An 18,459-nucleotide genomic window follows, 5' to 3' on the forward strand; every position below is an offset into this window, starting at 1 on the left:
ACCACAAGGGTGTAACTGCTTCCAACCCTCAACAAAACTTGTGATCCAACTTCACACAGAAGGAAACAAAACGATATAACACATTCATGTGACTCATAAAACCAGCTCCAGGCAAGTGAAAGATGTGAACAAATTTGAAATTTGTTTTTAAAAAAAAGCAACAGAAGCAAACCCAGCCCAGACTCCCTATAAATTTTGGGTCAGGATTCACTGTCATAAGGTAAGACACAAAAAAAACAACGTGTGATCACCGAGGCTCTCGCTATTGTGTTATTCCACTATCCTGGTTGCTCTCAAGTCCCCACAACAGCCCATTCCGTCTCCCTTAAATTACCAGTTACATCAAATGAACTGCAAATACCCAAACACTCTTCTGACATACACTAAACATGTCATGTTGCTGCACACTTTTAAGCCACAGCACATCAGACACGGACTCCTTATATGAAAGGGCAAGAAATCAGGCTGTAAACCTCACTGGGGCATTTCTAAGATACTTTGGGAGGAAAAGTAGGCAGCCTGAATCCGTGTGGAAGTGCCACAGAAAGTGCTAATCCTATTTCCAGGACGTCAAGCTATGGCACCGTATCGCAACCGAGGGGATGGCGTGGCCACTCTTGATTATTTTCTTTGCCCTCAGTCAAATACAGCAAAAACCTTTCCATGGAAAGAGACAAAAAGCCAGATCACTGCGTCACTCAAACCCGACAGCAGTCAGGAGAAAGTTGGTATCAATGATTTAGAAAAAGGGAAAGGAGTCTATGGGGACTGGGGGATGAGTAAGATGGACTGTGCCAAAAGCAGCTGATATTTTATCTTTGTAGCCAGCAGGACAACGTAGCAGATTATTCTGAGTTAAGCTGCTAGCAGGCAAAGTGCCACAAAGTTATTGAAAAACGCTACATTAAAACTTAAATTTACAGGTTCCCTGGTGTTCATTTACAAAGCAGCCACCGGTCAGCAGAACATCTTTACTCTTGGGTTTTTTTTGTCTCGGTGCAATGCAAAACCCTTCCCCTTCAAAATTCACACATGAGCCATAGCGTATGACACATACTCATGTGCTGCTCGTGATGCTTCACTTACTCTAAAATGTAGGTAGATTTTTGCAGCCTGAGAGGTGTGGACACTGGAAACGGGGAGGGACCCGGCCTCCTGCCGCCGTGCTAACCAGAGCAGGCCACTGCTCGTTAGACTCTGCACACTGGGGGATAACGGTGTTTGTTCTCCTGTCAGAACTGCACTAGAACTTTTACCACTGTGAGAAATATATTTTTACTCCCTGTCTCAGGGAGAACTTGTTTCTAAAAAGGAAGAAGGAGAAGTTTGTGGGTCAAGATGCTCAGCTGGTGTAAAAGTGGCAGAAATGCATTGGCTGCACCGGTTACTTTGACTTGTGTCAACTGAAGATACAGCCCCACGAGTGTTCTCCACAGCAGGGAAGCACCACCAGCACAGCTACCTGTTCTGCTGGGCTGGTTTTATTTGGGTTTTGTTTGTTTTTTAAGTATCTGTTCATTAATCAAAGCAGGAAGTACAAAAAGCCAATGTTTGGAGATTGGGTCCATAGACATGCCAAAGAGAAATCCACAGGAAACCCAAACCCCTAAAACTTCCATCCAAATCCTTGTTCCCTCGTAACTAAAGACCCTTCTCAGCAAGGGTCATTAGACACTGGAAGGGGCTGCCCAGGGAGGTGGGGGAGTCACCATCTCTGGAGGGGTTTAAGAAAAGCCTGGACATGGCACTTAGGTCCATGGTCTAGTTGCCATGGTGGTGTCAGGGCAACGGTTGGACTCCATGATCCCAGAGGGTTCTTCCAACCTCATTGATTCTGTGATTCTGTGATTCTGTAAAGGACAAAATCTTTGCAGGAGAAGCTTTTGAAGGGGGGCCTAGTGCAAAAGTTAAGAGTCAAGTATACAGTCTGCTGATCTGCGTCCTTATTTGAGCACACGAGGTAGCTACTGAAGATGAAAATGTGAAAAAATAAAGTGGGCAAGACTCCTGGTGCTTGTACCAAACTCTGTACAGTCCTCAAATAATAATAAAGGGTGTTTTTTTTTTCCTGATCAATAGACTTCATTCACAGAAATGAGCCAAACAAAGATGCCTTGTTAGTACACATCTCTATCCCTTCTTCCTGACAAAATGAAAAATCAGCACCCGTTCTGAGGAGGCCGTTTCCCAAGAGGTCACAAAGCTGTCCTGGTAGAGCCGCACTCCTACGCGTACAGTTCACAAAGTCACATCAAGGTCGGACAGACTGCTCTTGCAAACACACCTCCCAGGGATAGAAGGCACCAAGTGAGTAATTTTTTCACACTTTACCTAGCAAGAACACTCCAATCACACAGGTTCTAGAAAAACAGTAAGTTTCAGAAACCGGTTCCTTTAGGTAAACTGCCCTGGGTCCTCCAGCTTCCACACGAACACCCCTGCGTGGCGCAGCATCGGTTCGTGCCATCTGCAGACCACGTTATGAGCACAATCACAAATCAAAAAAGGATCCATTCCATATGCTGGTAAAACAAATCAGAAAAACACTAGGACTTAACTTTAAGCCTACGCTGAGCGGCTGCGTCCTGCTGCAGACGTGTGTAATAAGATACATAAAGATTGAATTGGTAGCAATTGTAAAACAAGACAGGGTGAAGCTGATCTCAGTGCTGAAAAAAAAAAGAAGCTAAAGATTTTCAAAACCATTTGCATTGCTATTGCTGTTTGAATCACAGCACGACGTGCAAGGTCTAAGTCACGCAGTCAACAGTTTCAATATTAAGTACCCAAAGGCACTCAGATGGAGTGTGCTGGTATAAAAGGTGACCTTTTTAAAGCCATAGTAAGATATCTAAATAAAAGCTATCAGTTTCCATAGATGAGAGTCCAGTGCTACCCACCAAACCCAGTAAGAGCTACATTACCTTCAAAAATTAAGTTGCTTTTAGGTATATATGGCTTTAGCAGCGTACCTGTACCCAGGTCCGGACCCTCAGCCCCAGGCGCTCCAGGCAGGTCCCCAGAGCATCGCTCTGCCCTGCGGGTCTGTCCCACAGCAGCTGGTCCCTGCCTGCACCCTCAGCCCCACGCTTCTCCCCTCCCCGCCACCACACAGGCCCCTCATTCTGAAGGTGAAGTTTATATTAAGAAAAATAAGCACTTGGTACCTTATCTGACCATACAGAATATAACAAACAAGGCGTTATTAGTACTAATACTATATAGCTGCTGACTTTCTGGTCTTTACTCAGGACACAAGAGCTGCATTTTGTTTTCTTGAAAGGCATGTTAATGAAATAAGACCAGCCAAGAGGATCAGGCATGAAAACACACAACCTGCCAAACCAGTATTTAAGATCCCCAGCATGCAAAACCCTGATCGTACAAAATTAAATGCACAGAAAATGCTGTGGAAACATCTTGTTGCTTAAATGACCACAAGAAAGGATTTGATACTTTTTTTAATAATATTCAAACGCAGCAGGATGACTAACAGAAATCCAATACTTTTCTGTCTTTAGGCCTTATTCCTCACAAGAATCTTCAGCTCCTGCTGACTAGAAAGAGCACTTGGCTCTTAACAGCATTAAGCCTTCCTGTTCTTTTCCTGTAAAGAACCTCGCAGAGAACATTTCAAATGCACAGGTACAGAAAACAACACACGGAAGCCCATAAAATGTATTTATAAATTGCCTACACAAATAGACACAAAGCACAACAGTAGCTTCCATCCAGTTTAAGTATCGAACAGAATATATTAATTTTAATCAAAACCCTACAACAAATCACTAAAAGCACATCAGAATAATCACAGTTACTTTATTTATAATTCTTTTGTATTAGATTAGATTATAAACTTGAGAAGATATTTAAAATAAGCAGAGGCATTGTACTACAGGTTACCAACTTGCACATATTTAACTGTTGCACATGAAAAGGTTTTTTGTTCTTACCAATAAATTTCTGAGGCATTGAGCTTTTTCGCTTTGCCACGTTGCTCGCTAGCCTGTCCAGCACAAGGGCTCTTTCACTCCCCATCTCTGCCTTGATGTGCCTTGCCTCCACGCTTGCTAGTTTGGAAAATGTGAAAAGAAAAAAAAAAAAAAAACAAAACACAAAACCAACACGTAGGTGAAAAGGAAAAAAAAAGAAAAAAAAAAAGGAAGATATGAATGGTTTAATCTCCGGAGTTTGCCACACTAACTGGGAGGAAACAGTTTGGAGATCTGATGTAAACTTGTTTTGCTTTTTCTGTAGTTCTTGCTCTTTGCGTCTCGGGCACCAGCTGCGGTCAGTGGAACCAAGCACAGAAACACACACTGATCTTGCAGTCCTGAGCTCATGCAAGGAGGGCACCAACCATACAACCCCAGTACCTTCATTAGCAAGAGGAAGTGTAAAATAAACTGGCTGGAAGGGTTGGTTACAAAACGTAGATGGAGATATAACCTCTCTTAGCCTTTCTTTTTGATTCTGAGTAAGACTGTGGGACACCTGCAGACTGACACAGGACTTCAAAACTTCAGTACGAGATGTTCAGTGCTCTTGCTACACTTTTCAGATATCAGTCATATGCAGACGTCTTCTTAACTAATCACTAAGAAACTTGTATAAAATATATCAATGTTCCATTAAAATAAAAATAATATAAGCTTTCAATTAAGGCCAGGTTGGATGAGGCTTTGAGCAACCTGGTCTAGTGGAAGGTGTCCCTGCCCGTGGCAGGGGGTTGGAACTAGTTGATCTCTAAGGTCCCTTCCAACCCAAACCGTTCTGTGATTCTATGAATATTCACTTCTAACTTTTTTTTCAGGTGTCATTAACATTTAATTCTTTTTCCTAAATGCTACAGCTAAAACTCATTACGAATGTTTTCTCTCTGGCACACTTGTAAGCATTAGCATTAGGTGCTTTAAAGCTCATGACAACCTCCAGAATTTCTAATTTTAGGAAAAGTACCCGTGCCCTACGATCACTCCCTTGAGACCCGCTGGCTGTGGAAGGACCTGGACATTTTGCAGAGCTCTCCTTCAGCCGTGCTAACCAGTGCCCATCATTTCACGGAAATTACTGCTTGCTCTCACCTCGTGGAGCTGCACGAGCTCGTGAGCTGGACCAGCCGCGCCGAAGGACTGCCACCTCATATCGCTACTACCAGACTAATACTGAGCGTAACTGCTGCAGCTTCCCCCCCTAAGGCTTGCTCTCGCCTGAAGAACGAGTGTTGGTTGTGGTACTTTTATATTAAAAGGCAGCACCAAGAGTTTCGGTATTAGGGACCACTGTGGTGAAAACTAGACACATTTTGAGAGGCTGCCCGTGCCTTTAAGAGTTGGTATCTAAGTAGAGGGAAACGAAGACAAGGAAGAGTAATTTACTCTCCCCAGGTAATACAAAAGGTCAGATCTCACCGTGAAAGAATCCTGGCTGCTGTGTTATCGTACTATTGCACTAGCATACCTAAATGTATGAAGCATCGTCTACAGGAGAGAGAAGTAATGCCAGAGGAAAATGATACAAGCACTTTGGCATCACTTCAGTCCTGCTAAACGCACTTTTATTAAGTATTGGGCTTAACTTGCAGTCTGCTAAGGACAGCAAGTGATAAAAATGCAGTATCATCCTTCCCCAGCCTAGTGTGCAGCATTTCCCTGTGAATTTCAGAGTCAGTCACTCCTTACTTGTTTATTATCGCTGTTATTGATATCATATGAGTTTCAGTCAGCACAAACCATGACTCACCAAACCTCAGCCAGAACCATTTGTTAATGTTTGTTCAGCATTTTGAAAACGTACAGTGCTTCATAAGTGCTCGATGCCACAAGCACTGGCTACGAATGTGACTCAGGGTGGACGGGATAACAGGGCTCAACTCGGCACCACCTCAGTCCTGTCTCATCGGGCTGTAACCCCCTATGTACACGATAACCAGCCCCACAGAGGGCATGCACACACAGTGCCTTAGAATAACATTCTGCTTTTCTCGCCTGATATTTATTCCCAATTACTCTAGTATTTTACACAAATATTTTCATCAACTGCTAAAACACACCTGCTTCCAGCATGAAACACCAAGACCCTACCAAACAGTTTACACAAAGTGAGACAAAACATCAGCTGAAGTTGAAACAATAAGGGAAAGTTAGGTAGGCAAAACATAATCATCCGTTTGGATTTGGGCCAGAAGCTCTAGTTAATTCTTGAGAATAATGTTATGGGATTTTTAATTTCAGAACTTCTGTTGGACTCTCATGCTCCAAAAACTGCAATATATTTTCTGAGCTCTTTATACTATCTTTAGGTAACTGCAGCTCAAGCCTTGAACTATCCCCAACCCAAAAAGCTTGTAGTCTTGACAGGATCATTACACAAGTCATTAATAATAGTAATTTAAATTTAAAAAACCCCAACAGCCCACAGCTACCCTGAACAAGAGAATAACACAAACAGTGCTGTATAGTCAAAAATTTACATTGTAAAGAAAAAAAAAAGGAAAGAAAACAATTCATCCGTGTCATGAAAGCAGCTCCCTGGTCCCTACCATTTCTTCATTTTTCTTATTTTGTTCTTCTAGTTCCTCTTTTTCTCAGTCTTTAACTTCATGAGTTGTACCCATGTTCTATTAAAGCTTTAATTTCACATTTTCAGCATCTTTTTCTCCATCTTCCGACAGAACTCAAAGAGTGAAGTTTCTGTAAGCCCTCTTAGCAGCCCTAGAAACACACTGGCAGCTACACGTAGCACAGCAGTGACTACTTGTCTTGTCGATGCTATTTATGTGCCACCAAGGGAACTTCATTAAATTAGTGTCAAGAGGGCAGAGAAGCGGCTTCCTGCAGAGGTAACAATAGTCTTTGCTCAGACAAGATTGCTGAAGAGACAGTAACTATTGACCTACATAACATGTTCTGGGACATCTATAAGTATCAATCTACCAGCTTGATATCTGTCTGCCATTTCATTTTAACACTGAGGGCCTTTTCTTTCACATTAAGTCTTTCTACTCCTTGCTAATGGCCATTTTTTCCTTAAGGAAAAAAAAAAAAATCTCTATTTATGGGCCACAAAAGCTCTTTGACAATATCTTCACAATACAGCCTTAGGGAAACAGTATCTGCTCCCATTGAGACTCGGGTGGTTACACTGGTTCTCTCCCACAACACTGCTCTCTCTGCCCAAAAGCTAACTTAAAATTATCTCACCCACCTCTTTCTGCTGGATCACTTAAGCCGTCCAAGAATAATATTTAGTATTTAGGAAACATTTTTTTTAATCACTCAAAATTCTCTAAAGACTTCTCAAACAGGGAGAAATAATCCTGCCCTGCCTCCCCCTCCAGCTACCTTACCCACTGGATGATTCCACTGCACATCGTGACATTAAAGAACTAATTATCTAACTATAACGTGTATCTAAAAATAAATTTCAGGTTGGACCGACAGAAATGGTCAAGTGCTTTGCTCAAAGTTGCACTGAGAAAAAAAATTAATAGTTATAAAGAAAATCCAGACTTCCAAAGCACGTAACCTATTTCAGCCTGTGATCTTGAAACGTCCTGCAAGCTGAATGCTTGTGATGGCTCAACTGCGTGGCCAGAAAACAACAAAAACTCTAAGACTGTCAGGATGCTGAAAGAAACTCTCCAGACCAAATAAACCGCCCTCTTGCCTCTTGCTCGGATCTGATCAGCGCTCTCACACGTGCCTCTGGAATCGCGTGGAAAGCCAAGCTCCTCACCGTGGTGTTTTACACAGCAGTAGGAAGGGGTTTAGCTCCAACGCCCTGACCACTTTTAAACCAGGGTCACCACCTCCCGCTCCGCTAACGCTAGTGACTGACCATGGCCTTCCCTGACCACCGCCTGGGATCTCCCTGTGCTGCTTCTGAGCACTGCTGCCTACCTCAGCAGTGGGCACATTTCAGCTGTGATCTTATGTTTATAAAACTCTTCCAGAAGATTTTTGTGCCAGTGTGATTTATCCATTATCAATGACTACTTATGTTTCCTTGTAAGGGCTGGGTGAGGAGCCACCTCTCTAGACCAGTGCTGTCACCTCGCCATCGTGTCATTCTGTAGATGCACAGAGAGCAGATATCCTTCTCCCAGCCCAGAGCACGAACACACCATCATTAGCCCGTACTGAATTGTTTCCATAGTGTGGTTTCTGTCACCCTGTAAATGTGAGTATAATTTTTAGAACACACAGGCATCGTTAACAAAACCCTGAAGTTCAAAGCAGAGCTCAAGTTAGAGGCATTGCTTCCTGTAGCATCTCTATGTGGTCACTAAATAATGGAGAGTGAACAGAGAGGTGGGTTATTGTGCAATGAGAACAATGTGACCAGAGATTGTTATCAGGGACTGAGCAACGCTCCGACAGCACTGTTACATAAAACCTTTTCTTTCAGAAATATTTCCACACTGCTACATTTGGAACATGCAAACCTCGTGCTAAAAAGCAACTAGAATGGTTGCTACGGTCCTGATGCTTTTCAATATTTTATTTAATTATTGGATGGTGGCATTTCTTGCACTTAAAGATGTCTCCATGGGAGAGTGTTGCCAGGACTTCAGAAAAGAGGACCAAAATTCAAAGTGATGTGGATAAGTAGGAAAAGGGTCAGAAATCAAAACCTGATGTTCACTAAACACAAGTGCAAACTGCCACACTTGGGGGGAAAAAAACAAATCAAATGCACTAAATGACCTCCTGAGGTCCTCTCCCACCTTCCCTCTCTCTGATTCTGTCACCTAACAGAGTGCTGATAGCAGAGAAGCGAATGGAAACGCCTCAGCAAGACTGGAGCTCCTGTTTTTCATAAAACTTACTACTCCATTAAAAACACTGCAATATTTTTTAAAGTGCAAAGGTCTCAAAGGCACAGGGTACGGCCACATCATGTCACACTGGAAATTTCCTCTGTGACCAATTTAAGGCGTGCTGTCCTACTGCAGGGAGTACTACAGAGCAGATTCTGGATAAGTGAAATGTTGCTATTCAGAAATGAATATAAACCATGAGAACCATTTAAGAGCAGAACTCTATAGTAGGTATCATGTTTTCCACTTTCATGTGGTGGACATCTCGGAGCGATTGCCATCATGGGAGTATGTACTGTAACGTAAAACCACAGTTACAATACGTAGGGGGGGTTCTCATGAAAACCAAAACTTGCTGACGTTCTGATAACCATTTACTTTTACTAATGCTCTAAAAAACATGTCATTTGCTGAGAAGATCATAGAGTCACAGAATGGTTTCAGTTGGAAGAGACCTTAAAGCCCATCTAGTTCCAACCCCCCTGCCATGGGCAGGGACACCTTCCACCAGACCAGGTTGCTCCCAGCCCCATCCAACCTGGCCTTGAACACTGCCAGGGAGGGGGCAGCCACAGCTTCTCTGGGCAACCTGGGCCAGGGTCTCACCACCCTCACAGAAAATAATTTCTTCCTAATATCTCATCTAAATCTCCCCTCTTCCAGTTTAAAACCGTTACCCCTTGTCCACAAAAAACTATAAAAGTCCAGTGTCATTAAATCGTTGTTTCTTTATGGCAGTTTTTGTGTTTGCACGTGTTATAAAGCCTGGTACACCAACCTACCCACTCTGCACAGGGCAAGGACTCTTGTACCCACACAGTTATCACATATCAACAGGTCTTCACGCTGGTTTTCAGGCCCAGCTTGTGATGATGCCTGCAGAGTCTTTGCTTGATAAGCATATCACTAAATAAAATTAATTTATTTTTTTTTTACTATTAAGAGGCCTTGGTTAACATTGTCATCTCTCTAAGGATAATTTTACACTTTAGTTTTCTTCTCTGAAGACTCAGTTTAGCCTTCTTGAAAAGAAAATTCAATTTGAAATTCACAATCAAAACTAGGAAGCTCTAATCCTTAAAAAGTTGTTGTTTGGTTGGTTTTTTAAAGCTGCATAGGAAAAAAAGAAATTGTAGCCTCAGCTCTGCTACGGATTAGAGGTATAATCTTTTGGGAGGCCCCAGATCCAAGCCACTAAAAACTTCTGCAAATTCTAACTAGTTCTGACCAACAGTTCTTATTCTAAAGAAAAGGAAGCACCAAATGGACTGAGGCGTGTGAACAACCGTTGTCAACCACCATGGGCATCCACTCATCCGATAAAATAAGCCACATAATAGCATTAATGTAGGAATAATTTAATTTACTGTGAGTGTTACCTACAGAAATACTGCACACAAGGTATTTTAGATGTTTTATTCAAAGTAACTGTGAAATCAAAAAGCGATTAAAATAAAAGCATTCTTTAACTAGTTGCCTGAGGGATGCATTAAACCAGACCCTTTTATAAGATGTTAGAGCCCCTCAGGTTACTCCAAACGACTGCAGTAAAAACTGTTCTCAGGCTGGGAATTAACAGCCTACCAGATGCCCTTTTGTTTTAGCACTGTAACGTACCAAAACTCCAAACCCACGGTAACGTGATGAACTCACCAGCCTCACACATGCCAGCGTTCTGCAAGTAAGTACGGCACCGCTCCTTGTGCTCCTCTAACGAGCTCCTTTGCTTGTAGCTCCTTCCGCAGAACTCACATTTGTATGGCTTTTCCACTGGAAAAACAAGAGCGCAGGATAAAATAACCACACGAGACTACTAAAACCCTGTCTCCCTGACACACAAGTATATAGCTGCCAGCAGCATGTATTCAGCTCGTGGAGAATGCTTTAAATTTCTGTTAAGTTTATAAGCACTGCAATAATCACAAAGTTAGGGTTACGTAAGGGTGAAACCCACCAGACACAGAGAGTTCCTCTTCATCCCCTAAGCTCAGCGCCAGAAGAGGACTCACAATCAGATGCTGCTCCCAGGAGCTCAGGTTCCCAAAGCCCTGCTCTAGACAACAACTTTTCTTGGTGTAACTTCCCCAGGGAAGACCAATGGTACCCGCTGCTGAACCGGGACTGTTACTGTCCTAACTGCCTGACCTACAGCCTGTCTGTACAGAATTTTTCAAACCAAAGCCATATGTTACGCTCATTTCATTTCCAAAGGCATTTATTGCAAAGCGAATTATGCTCCTGAGTCATTTAAGCTACAGCAAACCTGTTTGTAACTCAAGATACCCACACAGCCTTTCCCAGTGCCTCACACACAAGGACTGGAAGCACTTGCTACTGTTTTGTGAACAGACATTCTCTAACACACCCAGGCACAAGATCACCCCTGTACAGCCCAACTATAACTAGCCTTGCACTGTATACCATGCAAAAAGATTACACTCCCAACTGCTAATGCAATTGTTCACTTATTTATGTGATTCACTTGAGATTTTCTTTATACTGTTGAACAAGCCAGCTCTTAAAAAACTTCAGTCACAATAACCACACGGCGTGTTTGAAGCATGATGGTTTTAGCATTGTGCTGGTGGGGGACAGTCACCACCACTGTGCTGGGTCTTGATTAAATCAGAATCTCATTTATCCATGTCAGATGATAACCTCATTTTTAACTTTGATTCTTTGTGAGGTTGAACTTTTTTTTTCTGTAAAATGCAGTGCAGAGATAACATCTATTATTCAGAATAAATGTTTTCTTTCTAGGCCCCTGTATAACACAGGATATACACAAATCAAAGAGTAAGCACAACCTGGCTCTTGTAGAACTGGGGGAACTAAGATTCACCAGTTTATACCTGGCTTGTTATTCAAGTCACCTCAGCTCTGTGCCTCCATTTCCCCCATCTGTAAAATGGATGGAACACCCGACCAGGCTTGAGAAAAAACACTGGCATTTGTTGAGCACGTTAAGACCTTCAGATGAAAGGCACTACACGACAGCGAGGTGTTAACTGGCAACGGAGTCATGCTGTCTTGGGTTACGCTCCTAGAGCTGCCCCAACAGCTCCGGATAGGAATGGAAGGAAGTCCCAGCAAAGCACGTCTTCGTGCTGCTCCTCAACTCCAGAGCTTGGCATGGCTACCTCCACTCGTTTGAAAATACCTCAGAGTTATCTTGGGCAAGCAGGTATCGAGGTTGGCCATTTCTCACAGCACACAGCTGTGACAGCTGTTTTTCCCCCGTGCCCTCTTTGCGTGTTAGGAGCAGAGCTGAGTCCCGAGACGGTTCCACCAGCACAGCAGGCAGAGTGAGGGGTCACTGCTATTTGTCGACTCTTCAAGACTAGAGCGGGTGAGCTGACTCTTTATTTTCCACGCCTAGTGTCCTAGTGACACACATCTAAAAAACACATGAAGTGTCTTTGAAGTCACTTACCAGAATGTGTCCTTAAGTGACCTGTTAGCGCATCCCTCCTTTGGCAGGCATAACTGCAAAGATGACATTTAAAAGGTTTTTCCCCTGTGTGTAGTTTAATGTGGCGGAGGAGGTTACCCTTCTGAGTAAAGGAAGCTCCGCACTGATTACACTGGAATGGCCGTTCACCTTAAAATGACATACAAAAAAGGACATTTAATGGTTATGTGGGTATCACGCTATCCTCATACCTTTCCCTTTTTGGAAGAGGAAAGAACGAGATACTGGATCAATTTCTTTCCATAGAAACACACGCAGCCCTTCCGTTGACTTCAGTGGGAGTTACGTGCAGCTCTGGTGTCAGAGCTTCTTGTAACATGGAAAACACTGCACGGTTTTTCCATGGAAATAAGTGTTCTGGAGGAGGCTGATTCCAACAAGTTAGCAATTTTTAGAGAGAAAAAAAAAAGGTCTTATCTTACTGCAGGTCAAAACTTAAGGTGCTCATTGGTTTGTTGCCAAAGTATAGCACAAAGAGAAATACATACACAGACTGGAAATGGCAGCACAAAACCAATCTAACTTGTGTTTTGTGGCTGAAATACTCAAATGACATAGTGCCTTTCATCCAAAATTCTTAAAATGCCTCACAAACATGCTTTTACCAACATTCAATCCCGATAAGAAGAAAGGTGGGTAAAGTGAGGCACAGAAAAGTGAGTAACTTGCCAGAGATCACATGTGGCGTCAAGGACAGAACAAGGACATCCTGATTTTGGTATCCTTTTTTAAAATACATAGTGTAGGTTACAAATTATTATCCTTTCAGTATTCAGCTCTTACAAGAACAACGTAGGGATATTTACCAGTGTGGCTACGCTTATGAACCATCAAGACATTGAGGCTAATGCAGGCTAATCCACAGATATCACAGTTCATTTTTCCACTAGCTGGCCTGACGTTGTCATATGAACCAGAGTGTCTTTCCAGTTTAATGCTTTCATATTCGTTATATTCTCTGGGATAGGTGTAAGGCATTTCAGATTCTTCTGGGTTTTCCACCGGCTCTGAATTTAAAGCACTCTCCTCTCTTTCACTGTATTCACCTTTCACTTTAACCACATCATCTGCAGGTAAAACAAAGCACAAAAGTGAAAAAACGCTCATCTTAGGCACAATGAAGTATCTTAGAAAAGAACCTCACCAAAAATGACATAATATTACATTATCAGTCTTCCTAAAAGCTTTACTTAAACACACAAAGATGAAGAAATGCAGTTGAGACACAACTCTTCCTGGGTCATGTACACTTAATGATACTCACAGTGAGATAAATTAAAAATATTGATCTGCCTGTTAATGACTTTGATGGATAATCTCCTTCTACAGATTATAGAAGTACAATACAGCACAAACTTCTCCTGCAATTACATGGTACCATTCAGGATTCAAAAGAAAATACTTACTCCCACAACTCAAAATTAACCTATAGAAATTAGTGTCACACGCTATTCCTGTGAGTTGCAAATACAGCAAAGCACACATTAAAAAGGATATTTGTATTTTCCTGTGGAACCTTCAGTGCTTGAAACATGCCTAAGAAATATGTCTAATCCAGTATAAGACTTCCAGTGCTCCCACGGTATAGATTCTCATCAGTTGATCCTAATCAATAATCCTAGTTTTCACTTGCAAATTGCAATTTTTATCCAAAGACCTCAAATGTGTGAGGAGCATCCGATAATCTTGATACCTGTATCATAAGGTTACTGTGTGAGTAAAGCTAGCAGAGGCAGGGTGAAGGTTTCCTGCATCTGTGTCCTAGAAACATTAAAAGATTTGTCCAAAGCTGCATTGTGAGCACGTGGCGAAGGACCCAAGGATTCGTGAAGACCAGCACCCATGGCCTTTGAATAGGTCCCTGGATGTGCAGCCGTGTCCAGAGAAAACCAAAGACATTGCCTTAAATGAACGCAATTTCATGACAAGAGGAGAATGTAATGAGTAGCTAATAATTTACTAGCAATAATGCTCCCATGTAAAAATACAAGCAAACTAGTCACACTATATAAACAGCTGATGATTTCCAACTTATTGCCGAATTTCCTTCCCACTGTTAACTCCAGCATTACCAGCACTTGCATTAACATCCTCACTAATTGACAGGACAGCTTTTTTCCTGCTTAAAGCTGACTTTTCCATCTAGACCAGAGCTAGGCTATGGCTGAAACCTGAGTTATGCCTCGAGCTACCAAGCGAAGAAAAGCACTAAGAGATAAAATACATAGTTTCCTGTTTGAAAGTATTGTTCTCCTGGCCACCTGCTCCTCTCTCAAGCTGAGGGTTAGACAGTTAAATATGGCACTTAATCACTTGTCCTTTCTCCAAAGTACAGAACATGGACTGCTGAATATGTATTAGCTCTGGTTCTGAGTAATAAACCACATCAAATGCCGAGAACAAACAACGGGTGACAGCGAAAATGAGGTGGCAACATAAAAGCAGCACTGAAAAATAAAGATCTGGCAACCAATACTTTCATGAAATCAAAATTTTCAGCTCTATTTTAGTGATAAAATCACTCCTCTATCCTAAATGTTCGCACTAAGCCCAGCCAATCTACCTTACTTTGGGTTGAAGTGAGGTGGAAGAAACAGGTGGGTGATAATTTCTTCATCCACAGTAGTGTGGAAAACTCCAGGATCCCTCTTGCTGCTCTCCCTAGATGACGATATCCACAGAAGGATGGCCTTTTTTTCCCCATATTGTGTGGGTTTTATTCCCCTATCCTAGATGTTTTTTAGCATTTGGTATTGGGACTGCCTGCCCTGGTCCCAGAAGGGCTCACGCAGTTTTGGGTGTTGGCTCAGAGGGTCCCAGGGAGGTCTGGAGTCACCTACACATGGGCCATTTTTCTCTGCACCTTACTCAGTACCAGCTCTGCTTCACATCCCTGCTTCCCCTGGAACAGCGTTTCCTCTGCAGGTACCTTCTGCTGCCAACTTCATGTCTGAGGGTGCGAGGGTGATCCTGCTATCAAGACTCCTTCAAAATTAGTTTATGCATCCATTCCCATCACTCTAAGAAAAAATTATTGCCAGTTGCTGAAACCAGCTTTCAACAGAATCTCTTTCCAACAAAAAGGTTTGTTGGTTGGTTGTTTTTTTTCCCCCCCTCTCAAAAGGAGGCAGTTCCAAAATAATTTGCTACATCCTGCAGAGCACGCTAAAAGGAAGTGCACATTGCAGCTGCACCTTGGTGGTACTTTCAGAAACAATTTCAATTCCCACTTTCTACTTAACGTCTCACCTTTCGTCTGCATCAAATGCAATCACTTCGCAGTGGAGGACTAGTTGTAACCTCCAACTGAGACGACTTCTGTACCGTTTTCTACTGTTTCTCACCACAAGTTCATGGCTCACAGCTTTTCACTCTTCTACAGAGTTCTGCCAGTGTTCATGGAGCACGGCATAAACACTGGTTTGAGTTCCTCATGGCAAGCCCTTGCTGACTGGCACAAACCGGGCAAGCCATCCTACGGTTCCACGGTGGAAAATAGTTACCTCTGCATTTTCCACATTGCGTGCTGACTGCTTGCAATACTTGTGTTTTCTTACAGTAACAGAGAAGGATGCACCTGAGCTCCCACCAAGGCTTTTCCACCACTGCCTCCCCGCAACAAACATCACCGCCACTCCAGCTGCCAGCGACATCCCACCAGAGCTCGAGTGCTTTTCAGTTTGCACGTAGGCATTTGAAGAACCTCAACAGAAAAATTCACCTTCTGATGACTGAGAACAACAGACAGCAGAAGCCACTCGGGAAGAGGCTTTTTTAACCAAACAAATGTAAGAAGGGTTGGAATTTTTCTGTCCTAACGTACCTGTTATTGTTCAGAGTCCACTCTGCCTTCCTGACAGCAATACAGAAGAACACCGTGGTACAAAGCAGTGTGGGGAAAAGATGGCTCGGTACAGGTCAGCCTAAAACTAACCGAGTGGTTGCAGAGGTTTGAAGCCACCAAATGCCTTTTTCAGCCCTGACTTTTGCTCTGCGTGGTGGCACGCAAGGGAATACTGTGAGATCAGGAGATCGGCAGCTGTGCAGAAGGGGTTGTATCTGTCACTTAGAAATCATATCAACACCCTCTAATGAGATTAGGGAGTTTCCAGGCTGGTCTGCCTTAACTAAGAGGAAGGCGGCTGTAACTTGAGTAGAAAAGGGACATTTAACTGAGGAAAAACACAGTTATCCCTAACAACACTAACAAAGTTCCCCCAGTTGAAAAAAGAAGCTCTGTAATCTCTTCTATGCTTAGAAAAATAGAGAGGTTGTAAGAGGAAAAAAACATTCATGGTGTCCAACCCAGGTAAGTATTTTTCTTGAGGCAGTTCATGAAGGTAATACACACTGCAGAAAAAAATGTTGTAGATTTTACACAACAAAGTGCCAGTGTGATGCGTTAAGGCTGATGCACATGGTTTCATTTCCTGGGGAGATGATTACAAGATGAAAGACATACTCCAGAGTAATATTTTTGTTTCACCTGAAACACTGTAAAAACAATGGGTTCTGGAAAAAATCCAAAATAAAGCTGCGGTGGCAACTTCAGACTGAGTCACCACACGAACAGCGCTTGTGTATGTGCTATAAAATGCATGAATAAAAAAAAAGAAGTCAAGAGCAGCAAACAATTAGGACAAGCTAGAGCGTTATCTTAGCTGTTCTCTAGGAGGAAGTCTCAGAAGGAAAACCCCCCAATTACTATATATAATCCAAGACTTTAGCATCAAATATAGAGAAAAGAATGTAAGTTTTGTACCGTTGTTAAGCAAAGTTTACCAGTAGTGGCATGGAAAGCACAAAGAATAAACCCCAGAAGCTATTAAAGACAACGGCACAAAAGGGTGATGTTGCTCAAGTGTTTTACAAGGAGTGGGGTCATAATCATGAAATCCTCAGCACATGCAAGAAGTCAACTGGATAACAAAGAAACTTAATCATCTGAATGTGGCGTTTTAATGATGCTGCTGATTTGCTATGCCAATTCAGAGATAATGAGCCCCTAATGCTACAGATGTTCAGCCAGACTAAAGGGGAAAAAAAAAAGAAAAAAGAAAAGCTTTTCTGGTATGCCATTTCCTAACTATCCAATTAAACAAATTGTGAAGCATATAAATAGTTTACCAGGTTTTGACAGCTGTTAATAGGATTCAGATGCCGAAGAACAAGAAGGGAGTCTATACGTGTGCATACTGAAGGATTCTTGTGACTACCTGGGTTTGACAGGTATTAACTGATGATTCATCACCGTTACCTCCACAATTCTCCCCAGAAATAGCCATATAAAACCCAAACGTTGCGTACACATACTAGAGTCAGTGTCCTCCCAGAAAGCGAGATTCCTTTACCTAAACCAGCTTGAAACAGAGCAGACATACATGGTGAAACCGAAAAAGTCAGTGGAGTTTCCAAATTCAAGTCAGAATCCTGCATGTTTATGAAAAACATCTCTACAATGGAATTAACGCGCTGTGGGGGAAGATATGTCATGAATTAAAACCCACCCATATTCCTTAACGAAGAAAGAGAGGTTTGCAGTACGTCCCACCAAAATTATAAACGGGGGGAAAAAATAATAATTAAAAAAAAAAAAAAAATCAATGCTATATCTAAGTTTTTCTCCTTAAATAACAGGGAGAAAACAATCACACATGACATAAGTGTATATATTGACAATTTGGAGACTATAAGTAATGGGAAATTATAAAATGCAAAGTGACACAATAGCAACATAAGATTTTTTTTTTTTTTAATACAGAGATAAGGCAACTTTTCCCCAGTCTGTCTCCCACACCCCTGCAGATATCAGCCCTAGGGAAGGGGAAGGAGTTCAAGCCTTTTTGGCCCACCCTGGCTTTGTTTCTTCCGCCGACTCCAGCGATCAGCTCCCTTTTTTACAACAGCAGCGATGCTTTTATGAGATCCCTGTTTGCCAACAAAGGAAGAAGCCATCACCTACAAGCAGTTATCAGCTTTCAGCTCAACAGCAGTGGCACCAACAGCAAATTTCATTTCCTTCACTTACTAGAAATTATTACTTGCACATATTGGCTTTGATTTTATTTTATCTTTGTGCCTTCCAGTATTTTCTTAGTGCTGTTGTTCAGGATCCATTTTTGTACAAAACCCAAGGACCTATTCTGTTTAGACGCCGTATAAAGCA

General features: G+C 42.3%; 1 protein-coding gene across 1 annotated transcript in view; it reads right to left on the bottom strand.

The window, feature by feature from the left end:
- IKZF3 (IKAROS family zinc finger 3) overlaps window positions 1-18,459 on the bottom strand; it is a 28,368-nt gene that overhangs the window by 1,813 nt on the left and 8,096 nt on the right. The window contains exons 3-6 of the mRNA XM_068418622.1: window positions 13,100-13,360; window positions 12,255-12,422; window positions 10,475-10,591; window positions 3,954-4,070 (exon numbers count right to left, since the gene is read on the bottom strand). Of these exons, the coding sequence (XP_068274723.1) occupies window positions 3,954-4,070; window positions 10,475-10,591; window positions 12,255-12,422; window positions 13,100-13,360 (663 nt within the window). The remainder of the gene's footprint in view (window positions 1-3,953; window positions 4,071-10,474; window positions 10,592-12,254; window positions 12,423-13,099; window positions 13,361-18,459) is intronic.

Source organism: Nyctibius grandis, chromosome 26, assembly GCF_013368605.1.
Source record: "Nyctibius grandis isolate bNycGra1 chromosome 26, bNycGra1.pri, whole genome shotgun sequence".
Classification (NCBI taxonomy): Eukaryota; Metazoa; Chordata; class Aves; order Nyctibiiformes; family Nyctibiidae; genus Nyctibius; species Nyctibius grandis.